Here is a 23,709-nt window from a genome sequence, read left to right on the forward strand (position 1 = left end):
AAATGTATTTAGTTGCCTTGAAATACACATTTCAACATTTTTTACAGTGTTGAATGAAATCTTACAAATAAACCCCAAAACAACATATAAAAATACCCCCAGACATGAACAGGTATTATAAAAAAACACATAACTGATGAGCTGAAGTGATACATGTGAAGACAATGAGCATATAGGGAAGAGATTTGGAGATGGACAGATAAGCGCAAAAGATTGGAGGAAAAGGTGCAGGGACGGCGACCAGTCGGCAGAGATGGGAGGGGAGAAAGTGATAGAGGAAAGTAGAAGCAGAAACAACAGATTTTTTTGCAAAGAGAGAGAGAAAGAGAGAGAGCGAGAGGGAGGAGAGTAAAGGGGGAAGAAGGGAGGGGAGAGAAAAGAGAGAGAGAGTGCAAGTGTGTGTCTATGTGTGTGTGTGTGTTTTTATGAATGAAGTGAGTCACAGGCGATGTGTCATAGGCCCGGCGTCTTTATAAAGGAAGTTTTAAACAAGCCTAAACACTTCACTTGCGGCATAAATTGGACTTATACACATCGCATCCATCTCTCTGCTATTCCTCTTTTCATCTGTCCAAGTGCCTCCTTCTCATCTTCCATAAAGACTTCAACATCTCAAAAACTTTTGCTTTTTTTAAATATAGCCAAAACTAAATTGGAAGCTATTGAATTTTGATTTGATTTAATTTTTTTTAAAATTCTACCTGGTTTTCAGGAAGCATTTTTTTTTGACTGAAAAGGCGCCAAAAAAAGGAGAAGCTGGAACACGTGACACGTGTATTTATTATTGTTATTATTTATTTATTTATCAACTTTGCTGTCTGGGTTTCCATTCTATTGGATTCAAACCAATATGAAATGTAAGTGACTATTTTAGTGTTTTTTTTATCTAATTCCCCTTTAAAATGTCCTAAATTGAACTTTTTTAAATCCCACAATGTAATTCCTGTTTTTTTTTTATTTCCGCTGAATTTTCTTTAAAAAACGACAACCCGAAATATTCAAACTGTTCTAAAAAAAAAAACGATTCCACTTTGGAGGACAGTGAGTTCAAATCCCACGTGTTATTTTGTCTGTAAACGGTTGCGGTTTCACCTGTAATTATCAAGCCTCGGCGTCTTCAACACCAACATCGCCCCCTCCTCCTTCTTTTTTAAACGTTTTTTTTACACTAACTTGTATTTTTGAAACTTGAAAGAGCCAAAGAATGAATGAACGTACTGTTTTTACCGCCTCGTCTAACTTGGCCTTTGGGTCTCTCTAATTTATAGCGGCAACACATGCACCTATCCAATTGCAGGTGTGACAACCAAACGCATTCATTGCTCGGCTTTATCCATGCCGGTGGAGTGATGCCGATGTGTTTAATGATTTGCCTGTAAACACACGAATCTGTCACCGAGGCTCAAAAACCAGGGCGCCTCGTGCCAAGTCTACAGCTATTGTTTATATTATGGTGCAATACCCCCCCCCCCCCCCCCTTGAAGTTGACAGCGGCAGCCTGAGGTCATTATCATTACGAGATGACAGTTCCTCCCAGCTAATTGCTTCCGTTTTTGTTTTTTTTCTTCTTTCTCGCTCTTCTCCCGCCAGTGTTGCTGGACTCATCGTCGTCTCTGCTCTTCTCGCTGTTATTGGCCCAGCTGCCCGTCTTGTCGTCTGCCTCTCCGCTACCTCAGCGGCGCTCCAGCGAAATGGACAAGTTGTTTAATCAGACTAGAAATCTGATGAAGCTCACGCAAGAATTGCTGGTAAGTGGCATGGGGATTGGCAGGTGTCAAACTTGAGGGTAGTGGGCAAATTCTGGTCCGCTATGTCATTTTTTTTAACTAAAGAAATCTATTTATAACCCTGAAAAATGCTAATGTGATGCTGAGGGGCAATTGACCACTACTACTGTCATTTTCTGACATTTTTAGAGACCTCTACCTTAACTCTGTATTTTACTGGCTAAAGAACCGCATGTATTTTCGTGTAAATATCACACAATACAATGTGTACACCTGCAGTTTATAGTGTAGTACTTTTGGACTTGTATATGGAAAAATACACTTGAGAAATCTAATGGGCAAGGCTGATAATCAGTTGCGAAAGTAAAAAAAAATCCCAATAATCTTAATCTAACACACTATAATATTCGCAAATTTGTGTAAATAGCCTTTCTTGTCTTCTCTAGATGGCGCTAGAGCAACAAATGCATTAAACTAGCACCCTATCTATCCCACTATAAAAAAACACCCACTGAAACTGTGATTTTTTTGCCGATCTTCTGCACTCAATTGCATTTTTGTGCATTTTTTGGCTCTATTTTTACACATCAATATTTTTCTTAGCCACATCCGTACCGTTATTGCCCATTCATTTCCATATCACCCTCCCAAGCTAACAAATCATATTCAAAAGACGCTATTAGATAAGATATAGAAGCCAATGCAAAATACGTCTTTAAAAAAATAACTAGCCTTACTTATTCCAGCATTCTAAGATTAAACTGACCTTTTTCTTTAGTGATCTACATTTAAGCATTCTCCCTTGTCCCTGGCTTAAGACTTTTTTATCATTCTTCCAAGCCATTACACCCAAGCCTAATTGCCTAATAGCATTAATTAAAGCACTAAACTTATTTAGAAGTTAATGGGGGTTTGTGATCTCAGCTATTTATTACAGACAAACTTAAGCTGCTTTTAACTGATGACCGACTGGCCAAAGATTTGAGTGAGTGACCTCACAGAATGCTGACTCAGCAATCTTATGTCACCTGACTTGCAACAGAAACGACCTAAGCAGAGATTTTAAGGGGTTGAAAAAGAAAATTTCTCACCTTCAACCACGAAATAACAACAAATAATAATACTGCACAAGATGTTTACTTGGAATCGTATTTGGTTTCTGTGGTAAGACGGTGGAAATGTGATTGCAGTAAAGGAAGCTTGTATTTTCCCCCCACCACATTGTACGGACACGTCTGAGTAAATGCGCCAGTTTTGTTGACATTTGCGCGGCTAGGAAAATCACATGCGAGAATGTAGCCAAGATTGGTCTCCAGCTGGCGTTTTGCAACAGGTGAACAAAAAAAAAATACACCCAGATCATATCTTGTGCATCTTTAGTTTCGCGTGACTGATCCAGATTCTATTTTTGCATTATGCAAACGTTAAAACTCTTTGTGTTAGCGTAGATAAAAGCTAATAATAGCTTCATAACGCTCTCTAGTCTTGATTAGTCCATGTAAAGTAGTAGTGTTCTATATATGTACTATGTACTATGTGTATTTGAGGCTATATCACTGTCGCCATCGTTTAAACCTGTGGTTCGGCTTTAAAAAAACACATGCACACATCAAGGAGTATTGGGGACAGTATTTGACAGTGTTCGGTAACATGGAAGATGTATTTTTTTCTTATTGTGTGGAATTTTTTGCTAAAAAGAGGACATCGTTCGGAAAGATAAATAGAAAAAAGGAATCCGTGGAAAGTCCCGGCGAGACGAGCAATGAAAGTGATGCTTTTAAAAACAGGAGCTGGAGCGTATACGTATAAGTTTATATAAGTTTTTGTGACAAAACCATGCAAATGTGGCCAAGAGTGTCGGTGGCAAAAGATACATGTGTGTGTATGTGTGTGCATTTTTGCGGTATGGGGCTTATTGAGGTTTCTGTAAATAGTCACGGTTGTGTAGGTGTGGTGTTTAGTGTTTTACTTTTGGTCGCCACAGCATAGTGACTTGATAAAAATATAACAAAAAAAAAAAAAAGATTTATCGCATTCTTGTATTTGCATTCAAGGAAGACAGACGCTAGACGTTAAGTTTTGCCCGGGTGAGGTCATAAGCCAAAGAGGAGGGAGCGAGAAAAAGGAGGATAAGAGAGGGGAATTAAAAGGATGAAAAAGATGGAGTTAAAACCACAAGAGATGAAGAGATGATAGAGTACTCTGTATGTGTGTATGTGTGTGTATGTGTGTGTGTGTGTACCTGATAGGAACGATGGACACAGGAGGACAAAAGCTGTAGAGACAAAACACAGGACCGCAACATTAGTGAAGTCTTACGAATAGACACAATGAGGGACATTCATGCCTTAAAAATAACTTTTTTTTTTAAAAACACAAATAACAACAACATGTTTAGGAAAAATGTTGGCACAAAACATTTCTGAGCACTAATCAACTTATGTTGTTATGTTCTCTGAAGGATGAGCCATCACTCATTTACATTCATTATAGAATCAGACATGGTTTTGATCAATTTTCATTTTTCGGAACCGCCTTACTCTGAATTGGTGGCCAGCCAATCGCAGGGCAATGTGGGAGGAAACCGGAGTACCCGGAGAAAACCCACACAGGCCCGGGTGGAACATACAAACTCTACACAGGTGGACCGACCTGGATTGGAACCAGATCTCACATTGTTAAGCCGATGCGTTAACCACTCCACCAATTGGCCGCTCTGCTTTGCGCAATTGTTCTATAGCATAGGTGTCAAAGTGGCGGCCCGGGGGCCAAATCTAGCCCGCCGCATTATTTTGTGCGGCCCGAGAAAGTAAATCTTGAGTGCAGACTTTCTGTTTTAGGATCAAATTAAAATGAATAGTATTGATGTATAATCAATTTCCTGATTTTCCACCTTTTAAATCAATATTTGTAATTTTTTGATCATTTTTTCTGTATTTTTAGTTAAAAAATAGTGGAAAATCTAAAAAATATATCACAAAAAGCTAAAATAAACATTGTTTTAGATCTATAAAAAATAGAATAATCGGAGCTTTTGATCCAGTTCTTTAAATCCATTTATTAAAAAAAAATATCTAAATATCTAATATCTAAAATGGTCTGGCCCACATCAAATCGAGTTGACGTTACTGCAGCCCGTGAACCAACCCGAGTCTGACATCCTCGTTCTATATAAACACCTTAGTAGAGCTAGTTATACCTTGGAGCTTTTCATAATTCATGGGAATTTCCCTTGCGCTATAAAAAAAAATATGGAGCAATATCTATATACGGGAAAGCTGAGCTAAGAGCTGGGTCATACAAGAAAATGAAACTGCTAAGTCAAAGTCCCACTGTCCCCTGATGAGTTCAATTCACCTGTGCATGGATATTGTTTACCCCCTCTAGTGGTCGAGATGAGACATACAAGATAGTGAGAGCAGATGTGGATGACAACACAATACTGTGTAGTTGGGCAGTGGGCAGTATTGCGTCATTCCATCTTTTTATAGTGGCTTTGGAGTTTCCCTTGGGCTGTGTGCTGTCGCTGCGCTCTGCTCTGTTGGCCACTGCGTGCGTTGTTGTGTGCACAAAACATCCTGTGGCTTCAGGTCATTTGCTCTTATTGTTGACATTGGGTGGCCAGACTTGAGTACAAAGTACAGGCACTTGCAGTTGAAAGTAAGACTTCAACAGATTTAGTACTATAGATTTATTTATTTATGACCTATTGATTTATCTTTAAAATGTCTTTTTCTGTGTCTGTATTCTCACCCTTTTGCTACTGTGACAATGACATTTACCGAATATGGGATAAAGTTACCTAATCTAATCTAATATTTATATACAATGCACATGTTTGAAGATAACTGCTGAAAATGTGAAAATATACTAAGAACGACAACATCAGCTAGCTCACTGAATTTCACCAGTTTGGAATTCTTTTTCGACTATGGGGCAAAGTTAAAGCCAGATTTGATGCTGATATGATTTTAAAAATTAGGCATTTGTTATTTGGTGAATTAAATGGTACTTTTAGGTTGTTATTGATAAGGTTCATGTCTGTTAGTTCGCAAGTCATCCACCTGTCGTTGCAACGTGGAAAAGGCCAACTGAGACCATTTTAGATATATTTTAGAAAAATGGATTAAAAAATTACAATTAGTGATTTAAAAGGGAAAAAATCATGAAATTGAATATACATCTATATTCTTTATTTTAATTTGATCCTAAAACAGAAAGTCAGCACTCATTATTTACTTTCCCGGGCCACACAAAATGATGAAGCGGGCCAAATTTGGCCCCCGGGCCACCACTTTGACACATGTGCCTTAAGGGATGCTTCTTCCTTTTTCTATAACATGCATAGGCATAAAAAAAACGTGGTGGAATAAGTAATGCCCAATTTTCCATGTGACATTTGGATGACAGTCAACAGTTGAGCGGGGCGTGGTTGAACCCACTCAGCATTTCAGAACAGTGACGTAGACTTGATTTTTCATGATTTTGAAGGCTCATTTTCTACACTAGGAATTTGTATAAATCATATATGTTTGGCAGATTTATTAACAACAATCTTCTTTATGGTTTTGACTTCACACAGTGAGAACATAAAATAAAATACCCCAAAAAAACAGACTTCCCAACTGTAGTAAAGTATTTTTTTTGACAACCAATACCTGTTTGAACACAGTTTTGCTGCAAGCTGATTTCTGACAGGATAATGATAACTTAACCTGGCATGTCCTACTTAGTGAAACAAAACAACATGAAAGAATATGCGAAATGAGCTCATACTGTAAAAAAAACATCAGCACAATCCGTTTTTTTCAGTGTTAAAAAACCCTCAAATCTCTCCACATAGTCAAACAAAACAAAAAATCCAGTCTTGAACTATTTTGTCTTATGAAGCAGTCTAGTACGAACGAACTGACGCTGACCCCAACCAACCGCACGTCCTTCGGTAAGCGCTACTGTCTGAAAGTGCAGGAAACAAAGCGTCTCTCGGCGAACGTTGTCACACCACTAATACTTTCCTCGTGCTGCTGTGACTTGTCTGAGTGGATGAGCGCACATTTCTGATGCAAGATGGTGACGAGTGGCTATGTGTTCTAAGTGTCTTGTTTTCTCCTTTAGAGAGATCATGCATTCGAATCTGACGTGGAGCCCCACAGATTCAGGTCCCTGCCAGAAATGAGCAACAGATCAGCCAATGATCTCAGCAACCTTGAGGTAATGCCCCTGATAATGTGTTTCTTCTGTGAATGTGTGCGTGTGAGAAGCCAGCCTGTTTTTTTTTCTTCATCGTCCTCACACAGTTACAGCACATCTTGACACACCCATTTACAAGTCTCTTAACTTTCTTGCCCCCCACCCTTTAGGTGAAGCCCACTCTCTCTCAGCTACACGCCGATCTGAAACTCTACGAGCACCACTTTGAGTGGCTGAACCGGGTATCGAAGAAACACCATCACCCTGCTCTCCCCAAGTTGGTGGAGGTCATCAGAGAAATGAAGTCACTCATCAATCTTTTGTGCCGTCAGGTATAACTTCGCTTAACTTTGAAAGTTTTAAAGCAAAAGAAAAGCCTAATAATGTTTTTTTTTTTTTTTTTTAATAACGTGGGTGGGCATTAAAAGCCTATCCCAGTTGACTTATGGCCCTTTTCCGCTGGCTCGGCTTTTTTCCATTGGCAAAAAGGAGTAATAGCTTTCTCGAATAGCGACACTCAGCGAGTGATTTACGGCCCTCAAAATGTTTCTATAATTGCCTATAGATGCCATAAGGCAGTGCCGACGCCCTACTTTTATATTAGAAAGGGTAATATGTATACTTTTAAATTGAAGCTCCCAACCCTCAACTTCAACATAGTTCGATGGGAAAATCAAGTTCTAAGAGAAGGCATTTTAAAGCCCAACTTTTACCAAAGACAGTGCTACGGCACCATGAAATGGCATCATTGAGTATTTTGGAAAGATTTTTGAACTAAAAACACAGAATTTTTTTTTAAAAATTACAATTATTGATTTAAAAGGGGTAAAATCAGGAAATCTAATATACATCTATACTCTTCATCTTAATTTGATCCTAAAACATAAAGTCGGCACTCATGATTGACTTTCCCGGGCCACACAAAATGATGCGACGGACCAGATTTGGCCCCCGGGCCGCCACTTTGACACAGATGCCTTAAATCATAATTCACTTATTTAGCAAAGACTAAAGCTCTTCCATTCACTTCTGAATGTTCTTTCGACTCAAATACCCACAAGAGGGCGCCAACACAGATTTCTTATCCATAAATAACTGACGATACACTGCAAAACCACAAAAACTAGTCTTTCCCATTATTTCTCATGAATAGGGTTATGTGAACATCTCATGCAGCTTCACAAGTAAATTCCAGTTGACTAAATGAACATTTTGTCAATCCTACCTACAGATGCTGAGGGTGGATGCCCCAAAACTGACCCCTGCCACCCCATCTCTCCCCCCACATCTCCCTTATCAATTTGATGTGCTGCAATCCAGCCAAGAACTCCTCCACCACTTCAAGCTTTTCTGCGATTGGGCTTCCAGAGCATTCATCAGCCTCAAGCCAAAAATCACCACACCTCAATAAGAACTCAAAGAAGTCAGAACGCACAACAGGGAACGAGCAGCTTGCACTGTAGTCAATGGCATCCAAAAAAAGGCCACAATATCACCTTAAGTGTAAAGAATATCTTTCTTTCCACTAGAGCCATAGAGGATACATTACAATGCAAGTGTAACCACGGTAACCATCATTTCTTGAACTCTTTCATAGTCCACGACCATGTTATTTATGTATTTATTTATTTATTGACTGTTAGTAATTTATTTAATGTTATTTATTTGAAGTCTTTATGTGTCATCTGGCATCTTCGTTTCTTCACTGACGTGAATTTATTTGACCACATACTTCTTGTTTTTCTTGTGTCTCACTGATCTCCAAGGTAGTAGTACTCCCTGGTAATTATTACATTTCTTTTAAACTCATCTGTTGGTATTTGTGTATTTTATCCATTTAATTTTATTCCAGAAATACATCAGAGATAGTCAATGTTTTTTTTCATATAGCAACGCCCTTAAATTTATACGAAAAACTGAGAAAAAAAATAACCAAAGGGATGTGCCAGTGACATCATCAAGACAAGTGAATTACTTTTTAGTGCCAGAGACAGAGTATCTATTTTTGTAACGCTTGTTTGTCGCGCTTTGCATGAGGAGACATCTTTAAATGTGGTAAAGTTGTTTGAGTGGGCCCTATTGTTAAGCACTGATGGACCTGATTAGATTCTTTGCACAAACTTATGGAATCAGCGTCTTGGATGAGTGAAATGGCTGGCCTACAAAGCATATTTTGGAATTTAGAAAAAAAATAAGGTTGTTCTTTTCTTAACTTAAACACTAAAAGTCTTAAAAATACTATGTATTGTGACACTCTATTGGTGTACATAATTGTACATGAATGTAAATTGCTGTACAGTGCTTTGTGGATGATGTTTTCTACAATCTAATTTAGATGAGCTATTTTCTCACTTTCATTTTTGTTCATTTCTTTCTAGTTTTTTTGTTACAGTATTGGATATTTATTTAAGTAACTTGGTGGAACTATTTATTTTTGTGCTGCAACGGAGCAAGTCTCCTCTATCTCCTTCTTTTATACTTTTATAAAGTTTGTATTCTAATACACTCCAGTTATATGTTAAATTATTGTAACATCGAGATGCCTCTGACACTGATTGGCCTCAATGTGAAAAATGTGCCTTGGTGAAATAAAAACTACAGAATGTGCAAAGGTTATGCAGATGCATTTTTTTTCTCATGGGTCAAATAATCTAGATATAGTTTGTCATATATAAAGCTTTTTAAATTCATTTCATTTGACTTACTAAACCCTCACACTATTATAAATCATATGATTCATACTATACTTCCCAGAAATACTGTTTTTTTATTTAAAAAGTTTTTTTAATTACCTATCTCACTATTACAAAAACTAAGATGATTTCCAATCGGAGAAATATGAATATGTGTCTTCTTTCATTTTAAAATACATGTAGGTACACTTTTAAACACTACATATACCACAATGCTTTGCGCTAATGTCTATCAAATCGCTGTAAAAACTAGACGGCAATTCCAATTTTTTTAAACAATTTAAAAATACCATAATGTATTTTTTATTAGTCAAAGTCCTAATTCAGAAATAAGGGTTTGAATTTACACAAAATTTTAAGTTAAATAAAAATAAAACGCCAACATACTCGGAGTTCAAAGTAGCTATCCAATAGAAAAAGCTCATCATATGTCTAAACGGACCAATCGCCATCCTTGTACTTGGAGGGCGGCTTCGGGTGGAGAACTGTTTGTCTGTGCCGTGTATTGTTAAGGTTGTGTGGATTAGCACTGCGGTATGCATCTCATTCTCATATTATCACCAATATCGTTTACGAAGTAGTTAAATATACGCGACAATTTTCATCGTTGCTATTGCATGCATTATTTTTGAATATTTTATAGACGATCTCCTTAGACGAGGGCCAAATGCAGGCCAGTAAGTAACGTTAACTGCATTGTTGACATTGTAAAACAAATCAGAAAAGGTTTTTAGTGTATGTTTAGCCAGTAGATCTATCCTAATGATGATGCGAGAACATTTTCCCTGGTATAAATTGATGTGTGTACAGCTAGCAAACTGTGATATGGTGGAGGATGAGAGCGTACAAACAGTAGGCACAGTTAAAGCTGTCAAATCAGGAATGTGTAAAGAGTGAAAAATGGGAGTTCTTGCAAGAATGAAAAGTAACGCTGTATTATTTTTGCATTCGCTTTAGAATTGTGTTTCAGTGGAACTGACAGGGGTGGGACGGAATTCCAACACTACAGCAACACCCAACAATGGGCTGGATGAAGTGCAAACCTATGACCAAAAACTGATCTACATCCAAAGAATCAACTCACCTGTCATGGCGAACTCAGTGGCCACCCTGGTGGTCCAAACAGAGCTGTTAACTCCACAGTCCTCCGCCTCACTCTCTCCTTTCCCGTCACTTCTCGGCTCAGGCGAGGATGGCGAGGATGACCAGGACAGGGGAGATCTAGTGGAGAGCAACAAAAGTGTGGTAGACAGCGTTGAAGTAGTTCTGGACATGGGGGCGACGTCGGAGTCGTCAGCCCAACAGACCGAGCAGTCCGAGCATCCCTTCCAGTGTTTGGATTGCGGCAAGAGCTTCAGGTGGTCGTCCCGGCTCACGCACCACCAGAGAAGCCACAACAATGAGAGACCCTACCGCTGCAACCTTTGTCCTAAAGCATTTAAAGGCTCATCTGCATTACTCTATCATCAAAGGTATATCATTTACAATTGGATATTACTCTTGGTAAAAACCTGCATTATTATGTTTTTGTTTTTTTTCTTCCAGGTCTCATTCAGGAGAGAAACCTTACAAATGTCAAGATTGTGGCAAAGCCTTTAAACGCTCATCTCTTCTCCAGGTATGGCTACTCGTATTAATACATTGAATAGGGTTGTGTAGTCTATTTGTTAAGGGGACACAAAAAAATGTTGCAAAATGTATTTAAGTATGCAATTAGAAAATTCCCCAGACCTCAGTTAATAGAGTACACAAAAAAGACACTACTTAAAAGTGCAGCCAGGTATGGTTTCACGTATTAATACATTGTACAGGGTTGGGTAATCTATTTGTTGAGGAACATGCAAAAAAAAACGGTTGCAGAAAGTATTTAAGTATGCAATTCAAAAATTCCCCAGACCTCAGTTAATAGAGTACACAAAAAAAGACTACTTAAAAGTGCAGCCAATTTGTGGCAGCAGTTATACCAACACACATAAATACTCAGGTGCAAATAATAATGAGTATTAATTGTGTAACAAGGAAGGGCAAACAATCTGGTATTCCGGCACTTGATTGGCTAAAATATAACCAGCACTGATATAATTGTGGGCTCATCCTGAAGATACTGGCTATTAGTATATATGTTTATCAAGATTATTCCCAGTGGGATGTTTGTTCCTCCAAATTTTCCTTGATTTCCTCTCCAGGTGCATCAGAGTGTCCACACAGGAATAAGGACATTCTTGTGTCCCTACTGCCCATTGACTTTTAAATGGAGTTCCCATTACCAATATCACCTACGACAACACACCGGCGAGTGCCCTTACCCGTGTGATACCTGCCCAAAAGCTTTCAAGAACTCGAGCAGTCTACGCCGACATAAAAACGTCCACCTGGGTCTCAAACCTTACACCTGCAGCGTATGCAACAAATCCTTCACTCAGTCTACCAACCTTAGGCAACACATGAGGATACATACAGGCGAGAGACCATATGTGTGTGGCGAATGCGGTCGTAGCTTCACTCATTCGTCCAACTTGGCGTTGCATAAGAACTCCCACGCCAACCCGAGTGCAGATGCGAAGGAGAGTAAGGTGGTAGAGGACGCTGGGCGAGAGCGTGACCTGGTAGAAGTAATGGTGGTAGGCTCTGAGGAAGAAGCCACGTCCATGTTGACAGCCATGGTAGGCTACGTAAGCCAGGAAGGGAATGACGAAGTAGGGATGGAAGAGGTCTTTTTATCCACGTCTTCATCCAGCCAGAATTCTAACCTGCTCCCAAAATTCAGCCTTACTTCCATGGGAGAGGGTAATAATGCATCTCGGGCCATTGGGACAGAAGTACACTTGAGCACGGATACTGGTGCTAGTTTGTTGCTTTATAGCTGTGGGAGCTGCAATAACACTTTTGCCAGTAGGAATGATCTTGAGGAACATCAGTCAATTCACATGAGGACTGAAGAACTCGGTTCAAATGGGGAATCGCGATCAGGATCAGGGGAGGTTGAGGTCGGTGGTTTAGTTGGGGCTGGACATCTACTCGCTGATTTCGAAGAAGTCGTAGAAACAACGGCAGCGGCTGAAAGTGGACATACGGCAGATGTTCTTCTTGCACTTCCAGATGCAGTTGATGGAGATAATTCAGTAAGTTGTAAAAACTGTTAACTGACACAGTAAGTGAAGAAATTAAGCTATGTTTTTTTTATTTTGGTTGGTTGAAAAGAGTGTGGGAACCTCCCAAGCCCAGTTTGAACTTCTACAAAGCTTCAGCAAAGTGATTGAGAGTTCCAAGAGTGTTCAGCCAGAAGCTCCAACCACATGGGCAGGCCTTTCATGTGGCTACTGCAATAAGTCCTTCAAGACCAGTGGAGGCCTCAATAGACACGTCTCACTGGTGAGAACTCCTAATACAGCGTAATAAATCAAACTTCCTATTAGTCATGCTAACTTCAAATTTGAAGGATGTGTTCTTACAGGCAACCCTTTGAATGATGTTTTTTGTTCTAATTCCTGAAATAATCTCTACTTCCAGATGCACTCCCTTTCTTCCCAATCCCGGTCTCAGTTCAGCTGTTCTGCCTGCGACCGATCATTTCCCCTACTATCCTCGCTTCTCACCCACCAACACACCCACACTCCAGAGCAACGTCTTCTGGCCGAGGCCGAAGCTGAGATAGTGTGCCCACCTTCCCTTACCTTGTCTCTGCCACTGCCTTCCTCTCCTGACAAGCAACAAGAGGGAAAGACGGAAATTCATACTAGCTTAATAGCTGTTAGCGAAGAACAAGAAGGACTGCCTGCAAAACTAGCTAAAAACACCAAAAGGGGCAGTGGCAACAAGAATACTACCAATGGAGGTAATTTAGTGGTAATAAAACACATATACACTGTATAATGATCCTAGCATCAGAAAATGTTACATCCATGAGTTAAGTAAGACTATGTTGCAATGTTTTAGCTAGCGAGAATGACTTTGAATATGAATGCTTTTCAGCATGGATGGAAATTCCCATTGTGTTTTCTTCGTCTTTTAAACAGAGCGCCCCTATCGCTGTTCAGAGTGCGGAAAAGCCTTCAAAGGTTCCTCAGGCCTAAAGTACCACATGAGAGACCACACTGGTGAGAGACCCTACCGATGCACTGAATGTGGAAAGAGTTTCAAAAGGTCCTCGCTACTCTCCATCCACCAGCGGGTAAGAAAAGTACCCAAAGCTTCCATTCAATGGTTGTTTATGTCACAAATTCTTTGGATTAATCTTTTCTCGGTACATCTAGGTGCACACAGGCGTACGAGCATTCCAATGCCCTCACTGCGCTCTAACGTTCAAGTGGAGTTCGCATTACCAGTACCACTTGCGGCAACACACGGGCGAAAGGCCTTATGTGTGTAAAGAGTGTGGCAAGTCCTTTAAGAACACCAGCTGTTTGCGTAGGCACAGTCAGATGCATTCTGGACTGCGACCTCACGTCTGCACCATCTGCTCCAAATCGTTCTCGCAGACGTCCAACCTCAAACAGGTCAGCCCGACTTCCATGAACTCATTCGCCATCAATGGCACTGAAACTATGGGAGGAAATGACAATAACGTGTTTTTTAAATGAGCTGAATGTAAAAAAATGGTGTTTAGTCTACTATCAAAATAATCATTTCTGCCCAAACGGTCCAAGTGACAACTCCTAACTTTCATTTCTCTTGAACTCTTTTCCACAGCACGAACGTACTCACTCCGGCGAGAGACCATTCCAATGCTCCCAATGCAACAAATGCTTCACGCACTCCTCCAACCTTCAACTGCACCTTCGCACCCATTCTCCTCAGAAGGACTTCAAATGCCCGTACTGCTCCAAAGAGTTCGTCATGCACTCGTACTTGCAGAGACACATCCGAACACACAGCAGCACCCTCCCACTTCCCTCTCCCAAGGGCACAAGTCAAGACGGCATTTCGGTAAAAGCCAGCGTCGGGGGTGTTACGACTACCACTACGCTTCTCAACCCCATCACCTTGGAATCGACGGGGAACAATGGGAGCCTGATCGTGTCCCAACCGGCTCTTAACATCCCGGTTAATACATCTCAAAACTATTTCATGATTCAAACATCCAGCGGTTTGCAGCTCATCCCACTTTCAGCTCCCACTCCACCTCCAGCACCTCCACCGCCACCTCCATCCCAACCCCAGAACTTCTACCTTCTCCAATGCCCCTCCACTAATGGCTCTCAGTCAAGTTTGATTCTAGTCCCTACAGCAAACCAGCCTCCAGCATCAACTGAACCTGCCAATTTACCCATGTTTCAAACATTCAACAACCAAACACATTCTCCAGTCACCCAATTTCCGGTTTTATCGACACACCAGCAGACCCACATTGCGATAACCAACAATAAAACCGCCTCCGTCACCCCAATTCCTAACTCTTTACTACGTAAGCCTATTCTGGGGAAGAGCAACCGGACAGCAAGAGGAAGACGGGGTCGCAAACCAAAAAATGCTCTTCAGAAACCTGCTGAAACAAAAAATCCAGATGCCACTAGCAGGACAATACACCCTACCAGCACTACTATCACGGCCAATTGCATCCTTTCCCCTTGCCCTGCTTCTGTTCACACTCCTCCTACTTCCATTGATGCTCAATCCGTACCAGCCATTGTTTCTACTCCTGATAACAACCACACCAAATTAACTGATATGAACTCATCAGAAACACTGACAGAAAAGCAGTTTGTTTTATCCTTTGACAATGAAGGACATACAAAGGACGACCTGAATCAAGAAGTAGGCGACTCACTTGTGTTGCAATTTGCAGCCAACGCGCAAGGAGAGGCGGAAAAGGACGCCGATAAAAGCGAGATGATGTCACTTCTACAAGACTGGGGTGGGGAGAAAGCCAGCACGAGTCAACATGGAGAAGACGAGTGTGGACAGGGAGGCTCTTTTGTCTTTCATTTTCAGGAAGGCGATCAATCCCAAACTGATTTTAACCAACACCCCGACGACAACATGGCGCTTTCCTGCCAATCTGGCCAAAACTTGGTGCCTCTTCATAGTCAGGGTGTGGTGTTCCAAGTAGGCGATGAAAGCAAAATGGAACAAGAATCCCAAGAGGGAATGCAAATGATAGCTTTAATAGAACGTGAGGATGGCATGATGGGAGTAGATGGTGAAAACTGTAGTAGTGCAGCTAGTGGAGGGGGGATATTTCAATTAGAAGGGGGTAATGAAATTGTCATCATTGAAGTGAGTACCAGTAATTTAATAGAGGACAGGATGGAGAGAGTAGTTGATTTGGAGAGTTCGCCTAGCAACGATGGGAAATTGGAGGGCGAAATTGAAGAGGAAAGTGAAAAGTCTTCCAAAGAAAACGGTTTGGGTGATACAGAAGTACAGACTGAAGAACATGTTATTGGTAATGGAACTTTAACACAGAGATGTACTGCACTTACTAATTAAAATACACATGTCATACAAATTTAGGAGTACTAGGATTATGGCTGGATATTTCAGGATGAACTACTACAACTGTAAATGGTGATGAGTTGGTGTTTAACTATGTATGAAAGACAGTATAAGACATTTCAAGAAATGGACGCACCGTCAATGATTCATATTTGAAGAGTTGATTTAGATTTTTTTAAATTTTATTGAAAAATTTAAGAGAAAATGGCCAGTTTACATAGATTGGACATCTAGTGTCATCAATGTTACTGAAGGCTGTTTTGCCAATTTAAATGAATTAAATATCTATTTTTCTCAATGGCAAAGTTTAGTACTATGAATTTATTTTTTTCATATTGTATGCCATTAGGTGAATTTCAGATTTTTTTGCATTTGTTATAACTATCCATGTATGTGTTGAACATGGAAAATTTCAACATTTGAGAGAAGTTCACCTTTAATCAAAAGGTTGTAGTATGTTAAAAGTTAATCCTGAAATTTCACACAAAATTCCAGTATCCTTAAATTTTCCATGTGCAAGTCTAAGATGTAATAACTCAGTGAAAGGATGGAAGGGCGCATTATTTTACTCGCACTTTACTTTTAATCTCCTGGAACTGAGAGCATGCAGTTACAGGAAAATGTGTTGATATGCCTCAGTGCCACTTGTTAGAAATGTTATACATTCAAATAGGCTGGGCATGTACTTTTGGATAGTCTTTAATATATTAGTTGAAATGACACCGTCAGAGGTAGTCAATGTATTGATGAATTTGTTGTTAATAGATGTAAATTGTCAATTTGTTCACAATATTAATAGTAGCTTAATAATAAATGTAAGGTATTCATACAATGTTTGACTTGTGCTTCTTTCATCCATAAATTATTTCATTTTTATAAAAATAGTCCTTACAGGGCACTCATTTAACTAATTTGCCATGGATCCTAATGAATTGAACGTCTATCCCTGTCTATGACATTCAAACATGAGCAATCAACTAGTTTTCCCAGTTTAAACAAATTGGACATCTATAACCATCAATAGCATAAATTTAGTAAAAAACTATGACAAAAAATCTAACGTTATAAAGGTTTTAAGTTATTTAGTGTCAACGTTTTGAATAGATGTTTACTTTAGTGACCCCTTTTTCTGAAATAATTGAACCTAAATAGAGATTATGGACGTAAAGTGCACTATACGTAACATTTAGCATTCCCGTCCAATCCACACAATGCGGAGATGTTCGTACGCAAACAGCGTAATCGTCCATGTTGGATCTAAATTAAGACGGAGAAATGTGCAACCAGAATAGCACTTTTACGAAGAATAGTCTATTGCTGTCATTTACTCAGATGTTCAAACGCTCCATGGACATGACGACATAAAATTGATTTTTTTTTCCGACGTGAGGAAAAACAAAGGTAAGTTGGGCAGGGGACGACAGTGGTTCAGCATGATTCGTTGCTAAAAACTAGACTTTGCCTTAAATGGCCAGTCACCTCAGTGCAACCACCCCAAAAAAATCACTATTGTTGGTAGTTGGTGCATAAATAAGTTAAAATGCATGGAAATGTACTGTACTTTCATTCAAAACCTCGCTCATAAGATATAATTGTCATAAATATGGGTCAGTGGGCTCTTTTCCATAATATCAAAAATGAGGACAATGTCATTTAGTGAGGAAAAAAATCGCAACATCAATTTCATCGATCGTCACAAGGGTCGCCGGGGGTGCTGGAGCATATCCTTTGTTTTTTTACACTGAACTCATCATTAGACAATGGAATCATAATTACTATTATTCTAAGGCATGTTGTCAACAGAGAATTTATCTATCATATACAGTGATTGATATGTGTAATAGAATAGGACAAAACATTAGTTTTTATTTATTTATTAAAACTAATTTGCATAAATATAATACATAGAAAGTACAAATAATTGTTTTTACTAGAGCTTTTATGTAAACAGTGAGCCTGGGAGTTAGTAAAAAACGCTTGGTATCATTAAAAAAGAATTAATTAAAGCCCTAATAAGCAAATATTTAAAATGCAATGCTATTCTATTTAATAGAAATATATATCAGAATATTTACAATAATTGTAAAAAGGAAGAAGAGTCCAAACCAACCAACAATGTTTTCCCCCAGGAGAAACTACTTGAATGCCCTTTTTATGGTCTTTCCTTAAACACGATTGCATGTTTTAAGGTCCCAAAATCAAGTAATCATGGTGAGGTTGGATCTGGATCAAGTGGTATTCAGGAGGATGAAGGAAGAAGACATTGACATGGTCAAAGCTCTCATTAAGGTTTGTTGAATTGTATTTATTTTTATTAATATAGAGCTGCTTTTCCATCATTTTCAGACAGAATCATTTTTCTTGCAGGAGGGTTGCGAAGGCATGGAAAACCGCCTCATCCTTCACATCCTCACTCGCCCACTTTGCATCTTCATCCTGGCAGTTTTTTCATCCGCACTGCGCTGCCTTATTCACTCCTTCATCCTAGCTCTTGCTATTCCCGTTTTCCTGCTTATCATCTACCTCAAAATCACCATGCCGCGCTCGACGGGGGTTCTGGGTTGCAGTCGGCCGTCGTGGGACTACGTGGGCAGCAGCTTCAGGGGCACACAGGATGAAATCCTGGAGAATCCTTATTCGAGGATAAGTGGCAAGAAAATGGGAACGAAAAAGGTTGGTTGAATGGTGAACTGATCGCCAACTTTTACTTTTAAAACGTACTATCGTAATTTATGGTGCTTAACATGATGGATTTTTTTGTGTTCCTTTATTAACTCTTGTTGCCATTGACAGTGATATCCAATGAGACAATACCCAACTGTAGTTCTTGATCGGACGTTTGGTCGCCGAACGTTTGGTCGCCGGTCTTTTGGTCCCCTTTGGTCGCCGGTCAAATGTACTTAGATATTAGACTCTCTCTTAGATATTAAACAGCATTTAGATATTAAACAGCACTTAGATATTAAACAGTACTTAGATATTAAACAGTACTTAGATATTAAACAGTACTTAGATATTAAACTCTCTCTTAGATATTAAACTCTCTCTTAGATATTAAACTCTCTCTTAGATATTAAACTCTCTCTTAGATATTAAACTCTCTCTTAGATATTAAACTCTCTCTTAGATATTAAACTCTCTCTTAGATATTAAACTCTGTCTAATGAATATAATTTTGAGAGCTGGCTTCAACAGTAAACTCTCTGTCACCATTTGACCAGCGACCAGAAGGACCAAAAGACCGGCAACCAAACGTCCGAGCACCCTCTTGTTGTGTTGTTTTTAATCTCCCTTATATTTCTTAGTCAAGGCGCAGAATCGGAGCTAAAGAAAACGACAAGGAAGCGTCAACGGAGACAATCACTCCAGAGAGGGAGCAAGCAGCGGGTCTGGTCTGGGTAGCAGAAAGCGAGGGGGAAATCCTAGCCTGCCTTTTTCAAGAGAGCGAAAAGCAATCCGGTATCAGGCGGTTCTGTCGACTGGTAACGGGCAGCTGGTACCGCAAGGAGGGCCTAGCCCGGCTCTTCATCCAGAGTTTGGAGCTCAAGGAGAGAGAAGCGGGAGCGTTCAGAGTCTACGCACATGTACCCTATCCATCCAAAGTGGGTGAGGTCTTCTTCAGAAAAGTGGGTTATGTGCAACCAGGGGAGGAGCTTGAAGAAGACGCAAATGACCAAGGACAGCAAGAATTTCCAGAGCGGGGGTTTCTGGGATATCCACTCACCAAGGTGTTTTATAAAGACTTGTGATGGATGGGTCTCCAAACTGGAGTGACTATAAAAGTGCAAAGTGGACATTTCATCTTACAACATCTTGGTGTGTTTAGTATTATTTATTTATGCATTATTTATGAACCCCCAAAAGGATGCTCTGGTGTTATCGGTACTTGTTTTGACTTGTCCTGTTTTATTTATTTATTTGTTCCAATAAACTTGATTTCTTATCTCGATCTTACCATATTTCTACTTATGCAAGAAATATTTATGCTTTGTTTTAACAATATTGGATTAAAATAAAACACTGTCCATACAATTGCAAGATAAAATGAAGTATTAGTATGTATTGACAAGTACTGAAAAGTTTGTCTATAAATTGTAAGTGTTACTAATATATAGCTTTTTTTTTTACAAGCTAACCAATAAGAATACCGTTTATGATCATTTTAGCTCAACCCTACAATTTTAAGAGTTCCCTTCTCAGGCCATTGCTACTCCTAAATCAAACTATGCTGTGACAGATGAATAAACAAAGCAACCAGCGTTGGCCACGAGTGTCCACTCTCACACATTGCCAAAATACCACACGACTAGACTGACCTCACATGGTGTCAGTGAGGTTTTCATCAATCTGCCACAGCTTCCAGACCACAGCACAAACGATGTTTGTCCAATGCTGATGTGGAAGAAGACTGCTACATTTCATATGAGAAGCTGACAGGGGCAGATTAAAGAGCAAATTTTACCCAAAATGCCTCAATTTAGTTGAGTTTTTATTAGTTTAGCTATAAGAAATCAGTCCTGTGAGAGTTAATACTGAATTATTATCCTGAGGGCCACTCATAATCCCACACACACATACTCGGCAGACCCTAAACTTCCCCTGGAAGCCGCCGTCCTTTAATTATCTTAGATGAAAAAGCCCAATAACGCAACACTGTTGTTAATAAATGCTCGATCAGACTTTTTCGCAGCGCCGAAGCTGTGTTTTAACAATTTGGCCCTCGTCAGATTCTTTTCTTCTTTCTGCATGACTGGCAAAGAGTGCAGACACCTGTTAGCGGGGTCTCTATACCCGCCCGATCTAGGGCTATTATTGTTGTCAGGAAACAGATGTGAGTTCACACACTGGAAAGAAAGTGTGTTTGCGACTGTGGTCATGTGTGTCTGCACGGTATGGCTGTGTGCGAGCGTGTGCCGGGCCTGGGCGTGCACGGAAAGAGTGAGTCTGCATTTCCTACACTGAGGTTCTGGCCCTGACGAGGGGTTAAATGCACTGAAATGCCTGGCAAATCTTCTCCATCTATTAACGAGGCCAACCATCCACACTCTGTATACTTATGTACACAGTCTACTTGAAAAACTTGATTGACTGATTGAATTCCCCAAGGAAAAAGTAAATTACCGTATTTACTCATATAAGCCGCATTTGTAACTAAAACAAATCATGACTGAATCAAGGGCTAATGCTATGCTCTTTTCCACCGATACATCTCGGCAAATTAACATTTACTATCTGTTGGTTATTTTCTGTTTCGCAGTAAGAAAGCAACCATTACTGGATGAATCATTAACTTTCTTATGATATTGATCCTAATGATGTGCTTTTGATTCATATAGTATCTTAGAAATATCACATGTGACGATTTTTCTTAAGATTTCCCCTTCAAAAGTAGCATATTTTTACTCTCCATCAAAACCATGAAAACTGCAAATCAGGGGGCGGCTTATACGAGAGAAATTGTAAAATTTGACGATTTTAAGGATGTTGCTTATATACATGACTCCCTCCTTTTAACTAATTCCGTACATTTGACAGCGATATACATTAAATCGAGTTAATAAATTTAGGAATGCAAAATACAGATTTCTGCTTCCCAGATGTAATGGTGTAAAAGTTAAAAGCCATCGAATAATATACAGTATATACCTGGATGGGTATCTCACAGTAAAAAAGTATTTTCACGTCATTATAGCCCACTTCTTCAGACATAATACAGGCGGAAAACGCATGTGGTTGACCACATATGACATAAAATGACCTCGGATGAATGTGGTCAACAATGGGAAGTGGTTACAAACTGTTGGGCATATGATCAGCCACTACAAGCAAAAAGTACACACATGCGCATGAGATCAAATGAGCAGACAAGTTGAGTTTATTGCTCTTTTGAGCATTTCAGTATAAAGTGAGACATGAATCAGACTAAAATTAGCCCGCCACACGATAATAGGATGAATTACATGCATTTGTTCCAGATGATGTATGGCACAACGCCTGTGAGAATAGCATGCCCATGCAAAAAGGGCTAACTTCACACACAATTAAGCGGCGAAAAAACAACCACCCTGGGAAAGGGTGGATTCCCCCAACCGCAGAGTGCATGGGAGGGTGAGGGGGGGAGTCTTTGGGCTGAATTGGAGTTGAAACAGACAGATGGAGAAGAGAGGAAAGACCAATGCTGACTAGAAAACACCCTGATTTGGCGAGAAGCGTCCAGTTTCAAGTGTCGCAGACGTGCCAGGTCAAAGCTGACAGTCTGGGGAAACCCAGATGGAAGGGTGAGGTACTTTGTGCCAGTCCTCTGAGGTCTGGGCTTTACCAAATTGTGGTTGCATTCGGGACAGGACAAAAGTGCATGGCACGCTAATGATACCTTTTCAGTTTGAATTGAGGGGTGCGCAAAATGGTTGAAAGTATTGAGACACATCATTTGGTTAATTAAGTACAGGGGTGTCAAACCAATTTTTTGGCTTGGGCCACATTGTAGCTTTGGTTTCCTTCGGAGAGCCGTTATGTCAGCTAACTCGTATAAATATTCAACTTATTGGCTGCTATTGATGCAAGTAGACATCCAATCCAGTCTGACTAAGAGGTCTGGCAGCGATTTTTTGTGTTGGCCTCCCAGTCAGAATAAAGTGAATGTCTACCGCCATTAATGGTACTAAAACTAAAACTTTTGTGCTAATTTTTAAGAAGCGAGTCCACAGATTGGCTCCCCATAGTGAGCATGGATAAGGTCCAGCATCCTCCACAACCCTTGTGAGGATAAGCGGTTCAGAAAATGAATGAATCAAATGAATCACCAATCATTTTGAGGGTTGACAAATCATTTAGCGACATCGATGGTATTAAAATGTCCAAACACTATTTTTTAACCCTTTTAAAGTCAATATTTGCTTTATTTCTCATATGCATTTTGCATAAGGAAAAAAAGATGCTGATGTGTACCAAAATTTCAAAAACATAAAAAAAAAATCCCGCCACGAAACGTACCTGTGTTTTGCGGTGAAGAGGCGAGTGGGGCCAAATTCCTTGTCTTTTGACTTTGGACACCTCAAGAACCGAAATGGATGCCATGTAGAGGTGAGTATAAGTTGTGTGAATGATAGAAGCCTGCCAGAGTACACAAAACGACATAATTAATAAGTTTATTAACAATAGTAAATTGTTCCAGTGATAATCTGATCTCCCATTTACATGAAGTTGCTGTTTCTGCGCTACCTGGGAGCCTGGTGCCCTGGAGTCTGGAGTAATGGAAAGCCAAAAGTGATTATTTTGGTTCTATCTGCCCTAGACTATTACTATTGTTGGCAAACATTTGTGGATCGGAAGAAAAGTCAATTCAAAGCATGGGAAGGCCTACAACAAAACTCTGAAATTGTCAAGGAAACTCAATCGCATCCTGCAAGTACAGAAATAAACTATCACAATATTGTAATCCAAATCAAATTTATTCCAACAATATCTCTCTCAGCCTTGTGAGATGGATTTAAATACAAAAATGTGCTTTGTGTTGCAAGGCTTGAAAGAAATGTTTGCTTATTGCCTATGCAGTATGGTCATATTAAATCAAATAAATCATTTTTTGCTGGTACGAGTGAATAATTAGTCGAGTTTACATGTTAATCTGCAAGTATCCCATTCTGATTCCGATTAATATCCAC

The 23,709-nt window shown here is 39.7% G+C and overlaps 4 protein-coding genes across 4 annotated transcripts; all 4 read left to right on the top strand.

Annotated features, from left to right (window-relative positions):
* The first annotated feature begins 525 nt into the window (after positions 1 to 525).
* il11a (interleukin 11a) lies at positions 526 to 9,372 on the top strand. The gene is made up of 5 exons (XM_077720092.1): positions 526 to 857; positions 1,591 to 1,748; positions 6,843 to 6,938; positions 7,088 to 7,249; positions 8,149 to 9,372. The coding sequence occupies exons 1-5, from the start codon at positions 851 to 853 to the stop codon at positions 8,326 to 8,328; spliced, it is 603 nt and encodes a 200-aa protein (XP_077576218.1). The 5' UTR covers positions 526 to 850; the 3' UTR covers positions 8,329 to 9,372.
* Positions 9,373 to 10,052: 680 nt separating this feature from the next.
* On the top strand, positions 10,053 to 16,350 carry znf628 (zinc finger protein 628). Its single transcript, XM_077721488.1, has 9 exons — positions 10,053 to 10,144; positions 10,568 to 11,082; positions 11,156 to 11,228; positions 11,797 to 12,732; positions 12,812 to 12,982; positions 13,121 to 13,445; positions 13,627 to 13,781; positions 13,864 to 14,106; positions 14,300 to 16,350. Exons 2-9 carry the CDS (start codon positions 10,700 to 10,702, stop codon positions 16,037 to 16,039), a joined length of 4,026 nt encoding a protein of 1,341 aa, XP_077577614.1. The 5' UTR covers positions 10,053 to 10,144; positions 10,568 to 10,699; the 3' UTR covers positions 16,040 to 16,350.
* A 922-nt stretch (positions 16,351 to 17,272) lies between these two features.
* Positions 17,273 to 19,994, top strand: nat14 (N-acetyltransferase 14 (GCN5-related, putative)). The gene is made up of 4 exons (XM_077720821.1): positions 17,273 to 17,446; positions 18,235 to 18,334; positions 18,413 to 18,718; positions 19,351 to 19,994. The coding sequence occupies exons 2-4, from the start codon at positions 18,254 to 18,256 to the stop codon at positions 19,792 to 19,794; spliced, it is 831 nt and encodes a 276-aa protein (XP_077576947.1). The 5' UTR covers positions 17,273 to 17,446; positions 18,235 to 18,253; the 3' UTR covers positions 19,795 to 19,994.
* Positions 19,995 to 22,220: 2,226 nt separating this feature from the next.
* Positions 22,221 to 23,654, top strand: aicda (activation-induced cytidine deaminase). The gene is given in 5 exon segments (XM_077721489.1): positions 22,221 to 22,323; positions 22,971 to 23,128; positions 23,249 to 23,418; positions 23,420 to 23,453; positions 23,520 to 23,654. Coding segments are annotated over 5 exon segments (600 nt in total).
* Positions 23,655 to 23,709: the final 55 nt, after the last annotated feature.

This window comes from Stigmatopora nigra, chromosome 7 (assembly GCF_051989575.1).
Source record: "Stigmatopora nigra isolate UIUO_SnigA chromosome 7, RoL_Snig_1.1, whole genome shotgun sequence".
Classification (NCBI taxonomy): Eukaryota; Metazoa; Chordata; class Actinopteri; order Syngnathiformes; family Syngnathidae; genus Stigmatopora; species Stigmatopora nigra.

Excerpts from the sequence above, each read along its gene's own strand:
- znf628 (XM_077721488.1), top strand. The coding sequence starts at position 10,700 with ATGGCGAACTCAGTGGCCACCCTGGTGGTCCAAACAGAGCTGTTAACT. Across the intron at positions 12,983-13,120 it reads TCAATAGACACGTCTCACTG|ATGCACTCCCTTTCTTCCCA; the intron begins GTGAGAACTCCT and ends CTCTACTTCCAG. Across the intron at positions 13,782-13,863 it reads TACTCTCCATCCACCAGCGG|GTGCACACAGGCGTACGAGC; the intron begins GTAAGAAAAGTA and ends CGGTACATCTAG.
- il11a (XM_077720092.1), top strand. Across the intron at positions 6,939-7,087 it reads ATGATCTCAGCAACCTTGAG|GTGAAGCCCACTCTCTCTCA; the intron begins GTAATGCCCCTG and ends CCCACCCTTTAG. Across the intron at positions 7,250-8,148 it reads TCAATCTTTTGTGCCGTCAG|ATGCTGAGGGTGGATGCCCC; the intron begins GTATAACTTCGC and ends TCCTACCTACAG.
- nat14 (XM_077720821.1), top strand. The coding sequence starts at position 18,254 with ATGGTGAGGTTGGATCTGGATCAAGTGGTATTCAGGAGGATGAAGGAA. Across the intron at positions 18,335-18,412 it reads TGGTCAAAGCTCTCATTAAG|GAGGGTTGCGAAGGCATGGA; the intron begins GTTTGTTGAATT and ends TTTTTCTTGCAG. Across the intron at positions 18,719-19,350 it reads AGAAAATGGGAACGAAAAAG|TCAAGGCGCAGAATCGGAGC; the intron begins GTTGGTTGAATG and ends TATATTTCTTAG.